The following is a 17,072-nucleotide window of genomic DNA, read 5'->3' as shown; positions in this document are numbered from 1 at the left end:
AAATTATAAATATTATTCACCAAAAGGCGTGTCGTAATAGAATAATTTATTAGATAATATTTAATTTGACAGGGTATCAAATGCTGTAAACGGTGGATACTATAATTTAAATATTAAGAAGGGATAATTTTAAAATGTCAAATAAAATAATCACTAGGGGACCATAATTTTTGTGGGGCATGGTATTTATGAAATAAATAAATAAATAAAGTCTCCATCAAAGCATAGCAATGTATCGTATACGAAATTAAGCGAGTTGAGGAGAAAATCCAGAGGTTGAACTGTGCATATGAAGCATTACCATTACGAAGCATGGCATGGCATGGCTTGTGCGTAAACCATGCGCGATGATGATGTGCGCTCGTCTCTCTCATTCTCATGCCGATTGGCTTCTTTTACTTTGCCAATCCTTCCCTGACGTGTAGTATTTTCCATAAAAGCAGACAAAGAGAGGACCGTATTTTTCGTTTAGATTTCCAATCAATTTTACTATTTCAAAATATATATTTTAATAATCATAATAAATAATATTTAATTATAAATTAAGTTTTAAAAAATTTAAAGAATTAATGTAAAAGCAATTACATGGTTTAATAAGAAAGAGAACAACTCAAATATTTTTAAACTTAATTAATTTCACATTTACATATTTAAAATTGAATTTAGAAATTTGAACACTTGTGAAAACATGCATTTAGAAACCTAAATCTCATTGATCGTATGACGCTGATTTGGGGAAGAAAACAAGCAAACACTGTGGTTTCGCATAACATAAAGCACAGAACAAACGTATAGACATCCTTGCATATGTTAAGATTCTTCTGCTTTAACTTTTTTTTGTTGGTCGAACGTGATTCTTTTCATTGTCCTTTGCACCTCAACATCATTTTTTTTTAATTTTAATTTTCATTGTCATTGTCATTGCCCTTTGAAAAGATTCATTCATGGTAAATGATATTACTCACTACTTTTGGTTAATAAATTATTTGTACGGTATGAGCAAGCAAAGAACATGTCTCGCAGCAAATTGTTTTTGGTTACTTTTTTTCCCTTTCGTTTTGGGTGATTTTGTAAGAACCCATTCACTGATTGACGGGGAAAGCATTGTCACGTTTTGGCCATTTGGAGTGTGCTAATTAATGTCACCCAAGATAGAAACTGAAACTCAAAACAGAAACAAAAATGTTTTTTCGTTTTAATTCTAATCATTGTAATTATGCAAGAAACGAGACAAAAAGTCAATCATGAATAACAATTGAATTATGACAAAAATACTAAAATAAAAATGAATGAAAAGAGTGTATATTTTTGTTATTTTTTTTATTTAGTTTAATCCCTGGTTCTTCTAAAATCAACACTCTCATTTTTTGTCAGGCTACAAAATCACCGCAGGTCCAAAATATTAAACTTAAAAAGAAAGGAACTAAAATAATTTTGTTTGAGAGACTCAAAATTAAAATTTCCAAAAAATATTCAGATAATATATATATGTGTGTGTAATTTTAGTTTCATAAATTTCAACAGTTTTTATTTTATCTTCATAATTTTAATAATTTAAATTAAATCTTACATTCTAAAATTTCATATAATAATTTATTAAAACATATTAATGTAATGTCATTAATTTATATAAATTTACATATACATATATAATTAAATACAACTAAAAAGTATGTTTTATACATTTTATTTCTTATTTATATATTTAAATATTTTTATACTAATTAAAACTTTTCATGGTTGGATATATATCCGCCTCTGACTGCTAGAATTTTAGAGTTTCTTTACAAACTTTTCTGAAAAAATTATAAAAAAATTTGCAGAAAAACATGTTTCTTGTAAAAGTTTGTTGTTACAGGAAAAACTTTTGTAAGTAATTATTTTTGTAAAAATTAAAATGTGGTAATTTTTCTACAAATTTTAGTAAAAATAAATTTACAAATAATTTCTTACACAAATAGTTTGCAAAAGAATCTACAAAAAATTATACAAACAAATTTGTAGATAAATTTTAAAAGAACTTTATAAAAAAATAAAAAAAAGAACAATATTTCTCATCTTTCATCTCTTACGTTCTCTGATTTTACCTTTTGAGAAATCGTAAATATTTCACTCCCCAGAATTTTGAAAGAAGGAAAGAATCCCGCGCGACAGTGAGAAACCACTGAAACACAGTAACAGTCCTCACAACAGCTTCCATTCCATTCCTCTCAATTTCGTTTCTCATTCGATTCGTTACCGTTCCCAAATTCAGCGCAAGAATGGACGAACCGGAGGCAGTAACCGCAGGGAGAATGCCCCAACCCCAATCTCCCAAATTACGGTTTCCCCTCCCCGCCGTCGACGAAAAACTCGTCACCGGCCTCAGCACCATTCTCGTCGCTTCCATTCAAGAAGCCAAAGACCGAATCTCCCAAATCGAATACGTTTTCTGCTCCCAGCTCTACCCTCACTTCCAATCCAACACCGCCAAACTCTCCCACGAGCTCCTCGCGAAACGACGTCGCATCGAACACCTCGAGCGCGAGGTCGACGAAGGCATGGCACTTCAGAAGAGCCTCATGGAGTTGGTGCAGTCCAAGGAGTCCTCGCTCAGAGACGCCGAAGAGAAGCGGAAAGCCGCTGTTTCCAAATTCGAGAGTTGCGAGAACGAGAAGGCGATTCTATTGGGGAGAATCGACGATTTGGACGATAAGTTGCGAGCGAAATCGCGAGAATTTGAAGAAGAGGCATCAAAGAGGGTTCAAGACGAAGACTCGTATCGGAAGCTGCTTGCAAGAGTGGAATCGTTGACGTGTGAATTGCAGGCTGAGAAAGCGAAGAGAGATAGGGTAACTGAAGCGTATAAGAGGCTTAAGTCTCAGCACATTTATCTTCGCCGAAAGGTTGGTCTCACTGAGGAAAACATGCTTCACGAAAACGAAAATATGCATCAGAGTCCAATCACAGAACCTGGTATGTAAGATGCAAGTTTCTGTTACGAAGGGTTTAATTTATCACGTGTTTTCTTGTTATTTGTCTTCGAAATTATATAAGTGGAGCATTTTAGTTGAGGATTTTAAACAATTTTCGTTAGTTACTACCTTTGTAAATGGCTCTCATTTTAGTTTTTCTTTTGGTGAATTGTTTCGGTATTCTTATGACTGAATGGAAAAAAGAATGGTTTGATCCCGTAGCCCCACATTGGATGGGGAAGAAAAAGCTGAGTATTGGATGGGATAGAATGAATTGCGTTTCATTAGGTTTCATTTCATTCTGTTCTATCCCCTTTGACCAATCCAAGTATAGGCCAACAGTTAAGAGAGACTGTTGCAAAGAGAGATATTCTTAACTTTTAAATTTTTTTGCTTAGTGTTATGTTTTGATTGGAGGGATGTGTAAGGAGACAGGTAACTGGGACAAGTGATTTAATTCTGGCACGAAGCTGCCTTTATCTAGACATTTGCTATGGTTTCATCTTTGTCTCCTTGTGATTGATTGTTCATGTATGACATGTTATTGCAGGTCTCGCATCTGAAAACAATGACATGACTATGGGTGCTTGTGAAATGGCTAAAGTGAAGAGTGAAATCCGAGGGGAAGAAGACGGTGGAGGTAAATTGAGTTGTCATTCTGCTGTCTTTGTTGCTGTAGTATAATGTTTACTCTGCTCTCTTTTTATGAAATAACGTTCACTCTGATCCATCTGCTCGAGATTACATAACATACATAGATTTTATTGTTGACTAATGGTACTATTTGGAGATAGTGAAGTGTATGATTTAGGTCACTTGCTAACCCCTAATTCCACTGTCTACTTTCTATTATTTCAGGCCTTGAAAAGAAAACTCCAGACGTGTTTGTTTCTGGGTGTGACACAAATGAAGTGAAGGTGAAGGTATCAGAGGATGACAGAGGAGCCAATTTGTGTTCTCCTTCTTCTGGATTTCGTGGTAGCTGGAAATGTTCATCCGGTACAAATTTAGTCTCCGTTTCTGGTACAAAGCGGCCTGCATCTTCATGGAGGCAAACCAGTACCCATCATAGTCGATCAGGTCCTGACCCTCATGATGATTTTCTTGACACTCCTCTTGAGAATGTCAGAGAAATTTTAAATAAGGATTTGAATAAGGAAGAGCTGCCACACCCAATTCAGAAAGACATTAGCATGAACAGCTCAGATGATGAAACACAGGATATGAATGCACGAAGCAGTCCCCAGAAAAAGCAATCTTCAATTACAGTGGTCAACAAAAGGAGTTTCAAGTATGTTGAACTAGTGAGGAAGAAAGCTGAGCGTGAAAACTTAAAAGGAGTTGAATGCAAACAATGTAGAAAGTTCTATGATGCTGTTCTTCCTAATGCTGATGGCAAGGATGCTGACAGCAGTAAGCATAATTTCCGCTGTGAGCACCATGATGGTGTTTCTAGACATCGATATAGGTATGTTCCACCCTTGACTCCCGAAGGATTTTGGAATATTGGATTTGAATCTGAAATATAAGAATAGATTTTGGCCGGATTGCTATTGTTTGATTTATGAATAGATTTAATATCCAATTAAACTTTGCCAACTTTTATTTTCTTGTTGGTAAATTTAAAAAAAGGAGTTTACCTAACCTTGGCTATTAGAATGTTATCGACTGATACATGGATCATCTTACAGAGTCATAATGCCAAGAGGCAAAACTTTTCATCGCCAGTTCATGCGTAGGCATACTAAACCCCTTTTGTATTGTCTAATAGTGGTAGATACCATGTGCCTGTGAATTAATAAACTTTATATTCTAACTTACTATAAAAAATTTATCCATTTTATTATACTCTTCTAAACAGTATACTTTTGCTCAGATTTTATTTCTATTTCTTATTTATTTATGTTTGTGTATATTTATATTGTTTTCTGAAAAAGGAAGGAAAGCCTTTAAATTATTTAGTCTCTGGTCTAAACTATTCAGGATTACTGTCGTGAACTTTATTTTTTCGGTCGGGGTAGGAAGGCAGGAGTTTGGGGGATTAGGGAGGGGAGGGGCATCTGAGGGCTAGGGGAGGGGATGGGGCGCACATACCGCACTAGCTACTAACAAGGGACAATTTGTTACAATGATATGTGAATTTTGCAAACTTGAAAATGACATTTTGTTACAGTGCTATGGATTCTGTTGAATGAATTTGTATCAATCAATGAAATTTGGGCCCTCAACGCTAGCCAAACCTGTCAAGCTGGCTTGTTTACCTGTTAAAATTATGTGGATAGAGCATAGAGGCCCAAAAATCTTGACCCATCTAAAGCTTTATACTTGTAACCTTACCACCTCAACTGACCAGTTGGCCAATTCAATTCCTTTAAACAATCCTAGTAGTAACACGACAATAAAGCAGAATACAAACTATTAGGATTTGTTTGATGCACGAAATTGAAATTTTGTGTTTATAATTGTAATTTCAATTTTAATTCTGTTGGTTGGAAGTATAATTCTAAGTTGCATTTTAATTCCATATTGAAAACTCTAGCTAACTAGGAGTAGTTATGAGCAAGATTAAATTGAGGTTGAGTAGAAAAAATTGATCTACTTGTGTGGTGACAATAATGATGGTGATGGTAGTTGATTATGGGAGTGAAAGTAGTGATGGCTGTAGTGGCAAAGATGATTATTGGAGGTGGTGGTGGCAGAAGCAGTTAATAGTAATATTAGTGAGTCTAGTGACAATGGCAATGACAGTGGTGGAGACAATGAGTTCCGGTAGGTGCAATGCAGTAAGAGTGATAATGTTAGTAAGAGTGGTGTTAGTAGTAGCAATTAAGGTTGTTAAACTCATGAGTTTTGTAAACTCGTGAAATGTCTGTAAACACAAATCGTAAACTTGTAAGAGTTTACCTCATGTAAGAATAATATTTAAAACTCATAATAATGAAATAAAGTTCAATAATAAAGTTAGAATCATACTTAAATAGCCAAATCATATAATGATAATGTGATTTTGGTGGCATAATTATAAATGCGATGTTTCACAACTTGTGGAAAGGGAAGAAAAGTGGTGCTGTCATTCCAAATAATAGTCAAATCATATAATGTTAATGTATTTTTGGTGCCATAATTATAAATGTGATGTTTCACAACTTGCGAGAGGGAAGAAAAGTGGTGCTCACATTCCAAATGGTGTTATTTTGGTGAAAAAAAGGTAATTTTGCCTTTGTTTTGTTACACAAGTAAAATCTGGTGTAAACTCAACAGTTTACCCGAATTTATCCAAAAACGAGTTTACGTGTGATTTGACACGATTTCCTTATCTAAGATTGCAGAGTTTACAAGTTAAATCGAGATTTTAACATCCATGGTATTAATAGCAATTGGAGGTACTGGTAGTGGTGCGACTTGTGGGGGAGGGGGCTTTAGGCAGGGGCAGGGCAAGAGTTGTAGAAAAAGAGAAAACGGCTATCCAAGTGTGGGGGTGAGATTAAGAATGGTAATTGAGAATAAATTTTAGGAATAACATTGCTATTTCATACGAATATTCAGCTTGAAGAATTTAATAGACAATAAATTAAAAAGGTCTATTTCAACAACTGATGATAAGAGAGAAAAAAATGTCATAACAAAAATCAACAGAGTAGTAGGAAATACATGGGTATGAATATTGTCTTTGTACCATTATGATTTTTTCTTTCTGAAGTTAGGAAACATTAGTTTTAGTTATATTGGTATTTTATGAAATTGCATCTTAGAATTGCAATTCCAATAACACAAGAACTTCCCAAACGTTGTAATTACAATTTCAAATTCTAATTCCAATTTCAAGCCTCATTTCCATACCTGATTTTGTACACCAAACAAATACTTGCAGAATTTCTAAGACTAGAAGATTTCTAGGTCTTTGGTGAACCAGTCCGTTAGCTTGTCAAGCTCACGCTTAAATGGGCTGGGCTAGAAAATTTAGCCCATTTTCTTAATGGGATGGGGTGGGACTGGTCTGTTTTGTGATGAGCTTTTGGTGGGCTGGGATGGCAATTTTGACATCAACTATGTTTAACACAGGTAGAATGAAACCAATTAGGGGAATTTCTTTTTGCAGCCCTGTTTTTCCTATTTGTTTCTTTTTTGAGGTTTTTTTCAAAATAAAATTCTGGAAGTAATTTACTACTCATTTTTGTAATTTAATTTACAGAAGAGCGCTAAATACATTCTAAAAATTAAATTCCAAAAAGATGGTTTGGAAATCACTTCGAAAACTTAATTTCCAAAAGAGTGTATTTTATACATTCTAGAATTAAATTTTCATTAAAAAAGGTGTAAAAAGAAATCCTATGACTAGTGCGTTAAGCTTGAAGAAGGGTAGGGTGCTGGACCATAAACAAATGGTTGGGTTGTACGGCGGTGCTAAATTTTAGTGCATTTCAAATTCCATTATGGTCCTTTGCTATTTTTTGAGTTGTGAAACATTGTTGCATCTCATCAGCCGAACTTCTAGCTGGAGCTTTGTTTTAAAATCCTTAAAGGATGGACCAATTTGTCATTGCTTTCACCTGCATTATGTGCATTAGTATTGCCTTCTTTAAAAACAGGGATGAAAATAAGTTAGGTTAGATTATAATTTGTATAAATAAACTTGACCTATTTAATAATTTTAAAACTTAAGTATGATATATTATCTGTTATAAACTTTTTATTAAATTTAACCTTACTTTTTTTGAAGTGTGTTGTGGCTTATTAGTTCTTTTAATGGCTTATTTTATATTAAGACCATTGATAAGTCATTAAAATTTTTTATAAATAGGTTATTAAATCATTCAAATAAGAATTTTTTTATAAAAGCTATAAGACATATTTTAAATAAGTAATAAAAAAAGTAGTTCAACGCTTTGAATATGTGTAATAAAATTAAATGTTTTTATTTAATTAAATACGTATTGAGATAGTACAAATGTAAATCATGTGTAAAAGATATATCAAATAACAGTAATACAAAATAGTTCATTAAGTATGACTTTCTCTTTTAGAAGATACGAAGTAAGAAAACTTTCAACTTTAAAAAAGTATTAGGGTTTATAATTATTTTATTTATTTTAAAATTTAATTTATTTAATATATTATAAATTTCAAATATGTCTAATAGATTTTTTTTTAAGTTCAAATTTGATTTATTTAATTAATTAAATTTTTTAAAAGACTTAAATTAAGCATATTACTTAAAAAGTTTAAACTCTTGTCATAATAATGATAAGTGAATTTAGTTTTTTTTTTTTTGAAAAAAAGCAGACCTGGGTCTAGTGCAGTTCTCACGGAAACTACATCGTGCATTTAAGCAAAAATTTACATTTTTGCTTAAATAAAAATACATAGACTTAAATAAAAATATAAAAACACGTAAAAAAATTTGGCGACCGAATCCAGATCCGGAAAAAGCTAACTCAGATAGACCAAAACACGGAATTAAAGGTTTTGGGTTCGGTTAGGACTAAAAAGGTTAAATAATTACAATGCCCGTGAAGGGGTGAATGCATGGGACAAATTGCGTAGGCTTTTTCACTTTTGAGGTTGTAATCATCAACCAACTTTCTCCTGACCACTACTGGACATGATAGGAATCGCATTTTCTGTTGCCAAATAGAAGACGCATTTATTCCCATTTAAAATTTTACAGTTGGGAAAGCCTTGTTATCACCTCGCTTCCTCCTTCTATACACCATATCATGACAACTTTTAAATATAGCGCCGAAATCATTCACCAACCTTAATTAGAGAACGGAATGTGCTAATGAGTTTACATGTAATTTTAGTCATGTTTAGAACAGAGACAGATAAGATAGGCAATGCAAGCTGCGAAGATAATCTTAATTCAAATTAAGTAGGAAAAGAAGAAAAAATAACCTACTGGCAACTCGGGAAATGTAAAAGGAAGGGAAAGGAAATGATGAACAAGAGTTACGGAGTCTTTTTTTTTTTTCTTTTTTCCCTTTTCCCTCCTTTTCCTTTGGGTTTAGGGAGTAAAACCAACAGAAATCATCCACATGCTGAGGGCCACCAAAAATGTGGGCGTTAGCGAGGTGAGGGGCGGTGCGCACATTTTTGCAAGAAAATGAGGGGGCCAAGTTTACTTTGTGGTAGATGGTAGGTGGAGTTTGGGATACATGATGCTTGACGGTTGTGCAACCATTTTTGTTTTCAATTCTTGATCTTATTTTACCTGTTCCTGGACCCTCCCACTCTCAACTTTGTTGTTGAGCTTAAGCCTATTTGAATGGTATAAAGATTTGCTTTTAGTTAATTTTATATGGACGGTATGATACACATAGCATGTGCCCCCAAAGTGGTAGGGGTCGCTGCATTATTCTATTTTATTTCACTTTTCATTGGTTTTCAGGAACCTAAAATGGCAGAGTAGTGATAATTTTATTTTATGGATTTTACAAATTATTATGAATGCACCATAATTCTTTCGATAAATTTTAGGAACAGAAGAAAGTAACTATAAAAATGGGTTTACAATTTAAAAGTTGATATCCATTAAAGCGAATATATTTTTTTGGTAAAAAGTTTTTACACAGTGAATTTGATTTCTTTAAAGTGAAAGTTAACATGAGAGGATGGAAAGTTGAATGACTATTGGAATCGGGATCGGGGTTTTGAGCATAAAGATTCCACTCACTATTAAAAAATGGACTTAATCCTCGGGAGTGTAGCAATACACCACAATTATTTCTGAAAAATTAGTTGTTGAGATTATAATAAAATGCATACTTGTGTGTACCAAATCATGAAATTGTTTAATATCAACCGTTACTTTTCAAATCAACGTTTATAATTACACTTTATTGTTTTGGAGTAGATTTTGAGGAGTTATATTCAGCATTTGTAAAATTCAAGTCTTACTATTCTTTTTCTATAGAAGTAGATAACGAACTAAGAAAAACTAACGATACTTCCTTGGAAGGGAACATACGACTAAAGTATGATATCTTAACTATAACTCTTGTAGACCAAAACAAAATAAAAATTGTAGAGTGCGAAGTTTGCCTCAACATAGGTTGACTCTGGTTTGGTGAGAGACAAACTTGATTCCATTTGGTATAACCTCTCGAGATCTATTTAATTATCGTTCTCGTTAAAGAAAAGCTATTTACATGAAAATTGTTTTGTTTAAAAGGTCCAAATTTGAAGTGACACTAAATTACAAATCTGTACTGCTGAAGCATGGAATGACAAATTGGAAATATTAAATCTATTAGTCCATTTACGAACAAATTATAAACTTGTCTAAATGGGATGGACTTTGATGGTGAATGAATGGGATCATAATCCTTCCAAATGGAATCATAATCCAAATCTATCACGTTGTCCAGCTCTGAAACTCACATGCAACTCAGAAACCCACATGCAAAGCAACACTATTCAGAACTTGCTTGACCTACGCACACTTGTTTGCACGTGCTAGTAGAAGTATGCAGCATCTGGTCTCCATTACTTATCCATTTCAACTCTAGGCCCTATAATATATTACATCACAAGACAAAAACTATAACATCAAATTCAAAATCACACTCGACTTTCACTGTTACCAAATAATTATATCTTGGAATATTCACCAACAACCCGATACTTATCCGGGTCGCCCTCAACAAGCCTTCAACGGGTTTCCACACAAACAGTCATTGTTACTAAACGACGCCGCATCAATATGATCAAACGGAGACCCAATTGGGATTGTTCCACATAGGTGGTTGAAGCTAAAATCTAAATGCCCCATGAACTTGGACGATGATAACGAACCGGGTATCTTACCCGAAAAGTTATTAAACGACAGATCAAGGACCATGAAATAAGAATCTGACCCGAAAACATCGGGTATGGTACCCGAAAACCCATTTCGGCTCAGGTTCAGGATCCCTATACCCTTATTGCCCAGCAAAGTGGAAGGTACTTCACCCGACATAGAGTTACCATCCAATTTCAGCGTAGAAAGAACCTTCATTTTTCCCAACTCGACCGGGATCGAACCGGCCATCCGGTTCAATGACAAATCTAAATCTGCAAGCCGGTTCATTCTCGATACCGACTCGGGAATCGAACCAGTGAGTTGGTTCCGGCTCAACAAAGCGCGACTCAGCATGGCGAGTTTTCCGAAATCGGAGGGTACCTCACCCTCGATTCGGTTGTTGCTGAGGTCGAGGTGCATGAGTCCGGCGAGGTCCACGATCGATGCCGGAATAATGCCGGATATGTCATTGTCGGCGAGGTTTAAAACGGCTAGTTGCTGGAGCTTCCCCACGTCGGCCGGAATCTCGCCGGATATTTTGTTCCCGGCGAGATCGATGATTCGGAGTGAGGAGAGCGAGGCAACGCATGGGGGGATCTCTCCGGAGATGGCCTTCCAGTCGGCGACGACCAGCGTGGTGAGGTTGCCCAAGTTGCAAATCTCCGGCGATATTTTACCGGTCATGTAGCCGGAGCGGCGAAGCTTCTGGAAGATTGGGTCTTGGGACTCGCCGCGGAGGTTAATGTCGGTGACGCGGTTGGTGGTGGGGTTGCAGCTGACGGCGTACCAGCCATCGCAACAGTTGATGCCCGACCAGGTGCGGAAGATGCCCAAGTATGGTTCGGTCAGGGCAGTTTTGAAGGCCAAGAGTGCTGCCCGTTCTGACGGCAGGCAGGGGCTGACGGCGGAGATAACGGCGAAGAGAAGCAACGTTTGGAAGAAGAGTGAGGAAGCCATGTGTTTGTGTTGTGTTGAATGGTATGCACTGAAAGAGTGTGTTTGCATTTGCATGGGTTTCATTTATATATACTATACGTGTTTGGTGAATAAAAAAGTATAAAGCACCTCAAATATCATTTGCATTTAGTGAGTGGTTTGCACATGCCACATGCATATGCTGGGGTTTAGTCAAGCCTTTCAATTATTATACTCATCATTTATATTTTATTTTCAGGTATCTTTAATATCTCAAGCTATCTTTACCTTCTTTTCTTCTCCATCAAAAACACTTTATTGTAACCTAACTATAACCATTTACACACTTTTTTTTATGTTTCTGAAATAAATTTTTGATGCGCTTAATTTTTCCTTTTAAAATTACCATCATTATTACTAATTATTGATTACAATGTGAAAAGGTGGAAAAATAAACATATTTAATTTTAAATATATGATTAACTTATATCAGCATAAGTAACTATTGTTGTTCCTTTATATTTAATAATTTTATATTAAATATGATTTTTATCTATTTATTCTTGAATGAAATTTCATATTATTCAAATTATTTATGCCATATAAAAATCGAATTACAATAACAGGATAATCAAATAATTATATATATAACCTTTTTTTTTTATTAGTACAAACCTAGCCAGAAGCATAAATAATCATCTAAATTACATGACAATAATAAAATTAATAATATGGCATGATAGAATTGCAGTGATAAAAGGATGGAAGTATCATGAATAGAAAAAAGAGATGGTCAGATAGAAGAAAGGTAAAAAAAAAAAAAACTATCCGAGGACTCCCAACTCCCTTGTCATTGTGTTTTTGCTCTAAAAGAAGTTTGGTTAAGTTATCCTAATCTCTTTAAGCTCCTATCATAAGTAGACATGTCAATATAAGTTATAATTCATAGCCTATCTCACTTAACTTAATGTAAAATCATTTTTTTTTCTTAAGCTCTGTAGTTAATGGACATAAGTAAAAATTAAAAATATGTAACTTAATTTAATAATAAAATTTTATTAATAATAATAATTTATTCTAAATATTTAATATTATAAAAAATTAATTTTATTTATTTATTTTTTGAAAATTTTTATTTATTTACACATTTATAATAAAAATATATTATATAAAATAATTTTTTAATGAATTATTTCATAAAATAGTATATAATCATTTATCAAAAATAAATTTAATAATATTTTAAATATAATTAACTAGATTAATCTAGCCTATTTACTCTTATGAACTTTTTTAATTCTAATCCGCATAAATTAGTGAAAATTTATCCATTTAACAACTCTAATCACCAGCAGGTTTGAGCTATATCAACTTGCATGCGTTAGGACTGCTTGCATTAATATCTTCCAAATGCAAGGCGGCATCCTTTGTATGAAGAAAAGAAAACTTAAATACTTTTATTTTTTTGTATGCATATACATGTCTTATTTTTTTTTTAAATGTTATTTATAAGATTGAAAATTAATAATCTATTTTGTATAAAAATTTAGTCCATTTTTTATTCTCGACTATTAACATAGTTAATACATAAATTAAATTTGTTGAAAGAATTTAGAATGTTATGAGTTTTAATGCGTTTGAACTTGTATTAATTTTTTATTTGAATTTATTTGTCAGGTTAAATATATTAATTATTTTAACAAAAATATTATAATATTAAAATAAAATAGTTTTTTATAATATAATATATTAGAATGAAATTTCTGAAAAATTAAATCTGAAAAAAGTTAAAAGTGAGTTAAAACTGGAAATAACTTTAATATTTTAAAACCCATTCCACTTAAACATGTTACGTGCATGTGGGTTTACAGTAGCCAAATGGACAGCTTTATTGACAACAATACAAGTGGGTTCTTTTTAATATTGATTTATATTTTGTTTGTGGAACTTTAGTGTATCAATGATTATCACACTTGATGTCCAAGATTTTATGATTAAAGGGATTTACCTTAGTCGAATTCCCTTGTAGCCAGTGGTTTGGGGTTATGAAATTATTGCATGGTTCTATGATGGACAAAATATTTGCACGATTATGATCATCATTAGAGAAATTAGCTTTTGCTATGCTCCCATTACGATTATATAAAATGACATGACATTCAAACTTTTTCCTTTTTTAAATATATATTTGTTTGTAACCCTTGCCATTATTGATAGGTAAATTTCACAGTATGATAATATCAATGCTGCAGATCACTTATTATCTGTTGCTATATTCAATATGATTGATCATTCTTAAAGGAAAGCATTTTAAAGATTTATTCAAAATAAGATAACTTTTATATTGTGTCACGTGAATTTTATGTTATTTAAAATTAATTAGTGTATAGCTATTAATTTGTAGGCGATCGATTTTCTCTAACAAAAGGGTGTCATAGAATCATAAATGGCTCTCATAAAATAAATTAAAAAATCACACATATGGAACTCTAAGCAAAGAACTGAGAAAGTTTTTCAATGCTTATGCAGGATAGAAATTTACAGAAAGAGCCCGAATGAGTTCAACAAGTTTCTTATAAAAGTTGGCTAAAAGAAAACAACATTTGTTATTTGTAAAATTGATTGAGAATAAGCATTAAAGCCCTTATTATGTCCTTAAGATAATTATCTCCACTTAACAATATTATGACCATTATTACTGACGCATCATACATTAATGTTGCAGGGTGAAAGAAAATATAAAATTCCGCTAAAGTATTTGAATTTGAACATAGACTTGAATGATGGAGCCGTATTTAAAGATTCAAAGTAAAATATACTAACAACTTTAATTTATTATAATTATAAATATAGGTAAGACAATTTTGATCATTGTTTATTTTAATTATGCTGTTGATACTTTAAAAATATATATAATTATGTGTTAAGAAAAGTGTTGTAAATTTTTTTTAAAAAGAAAATAATTTGTGTAATATAGATTTGAGTTATATAACATACGTATGATAGAGTAGCCATACATGTGAGAGCTTTGAAGATATATCTAAATACAAATTTGAGATTTTAGATAATTTATTTAAGATAAGAATATATGTGTTTTTATATGTATTCTCCTTTAAGAGTGACAATATTGGACTTTTTTTTTTCTTTCCTTATTCAATGAAAGTTTATTTTTATTAGTCACTCCATTAAAATTGTAAGTAATTTTTCTTGTTTTTATTTATCTTTTTATTCTCTTAATCTTATCATAAAAAGTTGACTAAAAAGTATCAATGAATATAACTACTATTTTGTTTTATTTTAAGGAAAGTTTTACTTGAGTCGTAACTTCTTACCATTTTTAGCATACTTTTTAAAAGTCTTGTTATTAATTTTTGTCATATTTAACAACTAAAATATATCAGGATTTATATTAATATTTTACTTGTATTATTTCAAGAAAATATTTACTAAATCTTTCTGCCAACGAATATAAATACATATATTCAAGGTTGTCCTAATTAAGTTATTTTGAAAGAAGTAAATCATCGGCTTGTCATATAAATATGTGATATCATTTTTTTTTATAGTACATTAGCTTAAGAGGTGTCAATTAACATTATTTTTAAAAATTTATTTGTCTCAAGATACTATGAAAATTCTTCAGGATACAAGAAGGTATTTTGAGATATTAACTAAAAAAATAGAACAAATTTTAAGATAATTTTTTTAACCAAAAATATTATCAAAAAAGGAAAGGAATAATCCATTAAGTAGAATAAAATTTATTTCTATAATATAATTTTAAAATATTGAAATAAATATTATTTGTAACGTATAATTTATAATGAATAACAATCATACAAAAATAATTTTAAAAAATAAGTATAAATTAATTAGAATAAATATTACAGTTAAAAATAAAATTAACCAATTAGTAACACTCATTTAATATAATAATTTTAAAATTATAAAAAATATATTAAATCTTTTGAAACATCTAAACAATTTATATATATTCATTTCCCCAAAAGAAAAATATCTAAACATGAAGGACTCTTTCTTAATCTTAACTTCAGCTATGAAAGGCCATCATATGGGTGATTATATTCCACCAGAAGAAATTAAGAAGTTCTTAGCTACCTGTAACGATGCAGCAGCTTATAGAAATCCAAGGGAGAGTGCTGAGATGGCTAAAGTTCAGGTTGACCAAAAACTTTTCTGAATTGCATGAATTGTTATTGTGGAATGTTATGTTATTGGTGATTACTTCAGAATTTGAATTTGCTGTAAGATTTTGTCTTGTCTGTCTTTAATAATATTTTTATATCTATTGTGGATAATTACATATATATCATGATATTCATATATTTTTTATTTCTTTCTTGTGCTAAGAATCATAATAATCTTATTTCTAAGTAAAGATATAGGCAACTCTAGGAGGGATTTTGGATCCTATCATGCCATGTGATGTCTTTGAGTTACTTTGATGTTGTAACTGTGTTTGAGTTCCAACCATATATTTAGCTAACAAAGAACAGCATTTTTACTGTTTTGAGCCTTAATTTTTTGGGTCATTAGGCCTTTTTATTTTTTTCTAAACATGTTAATTTATTGTAGGTGTTTTCTTTCTAATCTTCTGGGCCGAAGGGGTTTTGACTCTAAGGATCTTATCCCAACAACTTTGTAGCCCTTTGTTAAATCTGACAGATGTGGGTTCATTGGTTCTAAAGATTGGAGTTTGTATAGTTTTGGGCCACATTTCTACTAATCACAATATGCTACATTATATCTTGAAATTGTAATTATTCTTTTATAATTAGTTTAAACATTAAATTATATTTTAATTTATTTAATGTCATTGGAGAAAATTATTCGGTAAAATTTGTATATATACATTAAAATTCTTAGTTTCATTATTATCATTTGAATGGAAATTATATTTAATATTATATACAATTGTCTGTTATTTTTTTATCCTTTGTATATAAATATACATCTCAAAATCATAATTTATCCTGTTGCCTTCTTACGGATAAAAGAAGAGTTGTTTAGTTCGTAATCTGAATTTAGAATTATTATATTCTATAAATAGGTGAGTAGTTCAAAATAAGGTGTAGGTAAGCACTTGTAACAATGGAGACAAAAAAAAGTGATAAATGCAATCTTTTTTCTTTTTCTCTCTTTCAAACAAAGAAAAGGACAAACATCTCTCTATGCACTGATGGAACATTAGAGATTCCCCACTCACTCTTGCCATCAGTGCTTTTCTATAGATAAGAGTAAAATATAAAACAAATAAAAAAATAGGCAGAAAACAAAGTTAATAATTTTTAGAAAATAAAATAAAATCTACTAGTAGTTGAGCCAAAGAGAAACTTATATATATTTGTGCAAGTAGATAGAAAATATGAATAATCAATGGTGATGACATGAAAAAGCTCCAC

General features: G+C 31.7%; 2 protein-coding genes across 2 annotated transcripts; one reads left to right on the top strand and one right to left on the bottom strand.

Moving 5' to 3' along the window:
• Nucleotides 1-2,145: 2,145 nt before the first annotated feature.
• Nucleotides 2,146-4,701, top strand: LOC113852925 (protein gamma response 1). Its single transcript, XM_027483326.1, has 3 exons — nucleotides 2,146-2,955; nucleotides 3,505-3,594; nucleotides 3,813-4,701. The coding sequence occupies exons 1-3, from the start codon at nucleotides 2,262-2,264 to the stop codon at nucleotides 4,481-4,483; spliced, it is 1,455 nt and encodes a 484-aa protein (XP_027339127.1). The 5' UTR covers nucleotides 2,146-2,261; the 3' UTR covers nucleotides 4,484-4,701.
• Nucleotides 4,702-10,593: 5,892 nt separating this feature from the next.
• LOC113852998 (DNA damage-repair/toleration protein DRT100-like) lies at nucleotides 10,594-11,691 on the bottom strand. Its single transcript, XM_027483427.1, has one exon. It carries the CDS (start codon nucleotides 11,689-11,691, stop codon nucleotides 10,594-10,596), a length of 1,098 nt encoding a protein of 365 aa, XP_027339228.1.
• Between the last annotated feature and the right edge of the window lie 5,381 nt (nucleotides 11,692-17,072).

This window comes from Abrus precatorius, unplaced genomic scaffold (assembly GCF_003935025.1).
Source record: "Abrus precatorius isolate BTA unplaced genomic scaffold, Abrus_2018 Scaffold10, whole genome shotgun sequence".
NCBI lineage: Eukaryota > Viridiplantae > Streptophyta > Magnoliopsida > Fabales > Fabaceae > Abrus > Abrus precatorius.
This window is presented reverse-complemented; position numbering and strand designations above follow the sequence as displayed.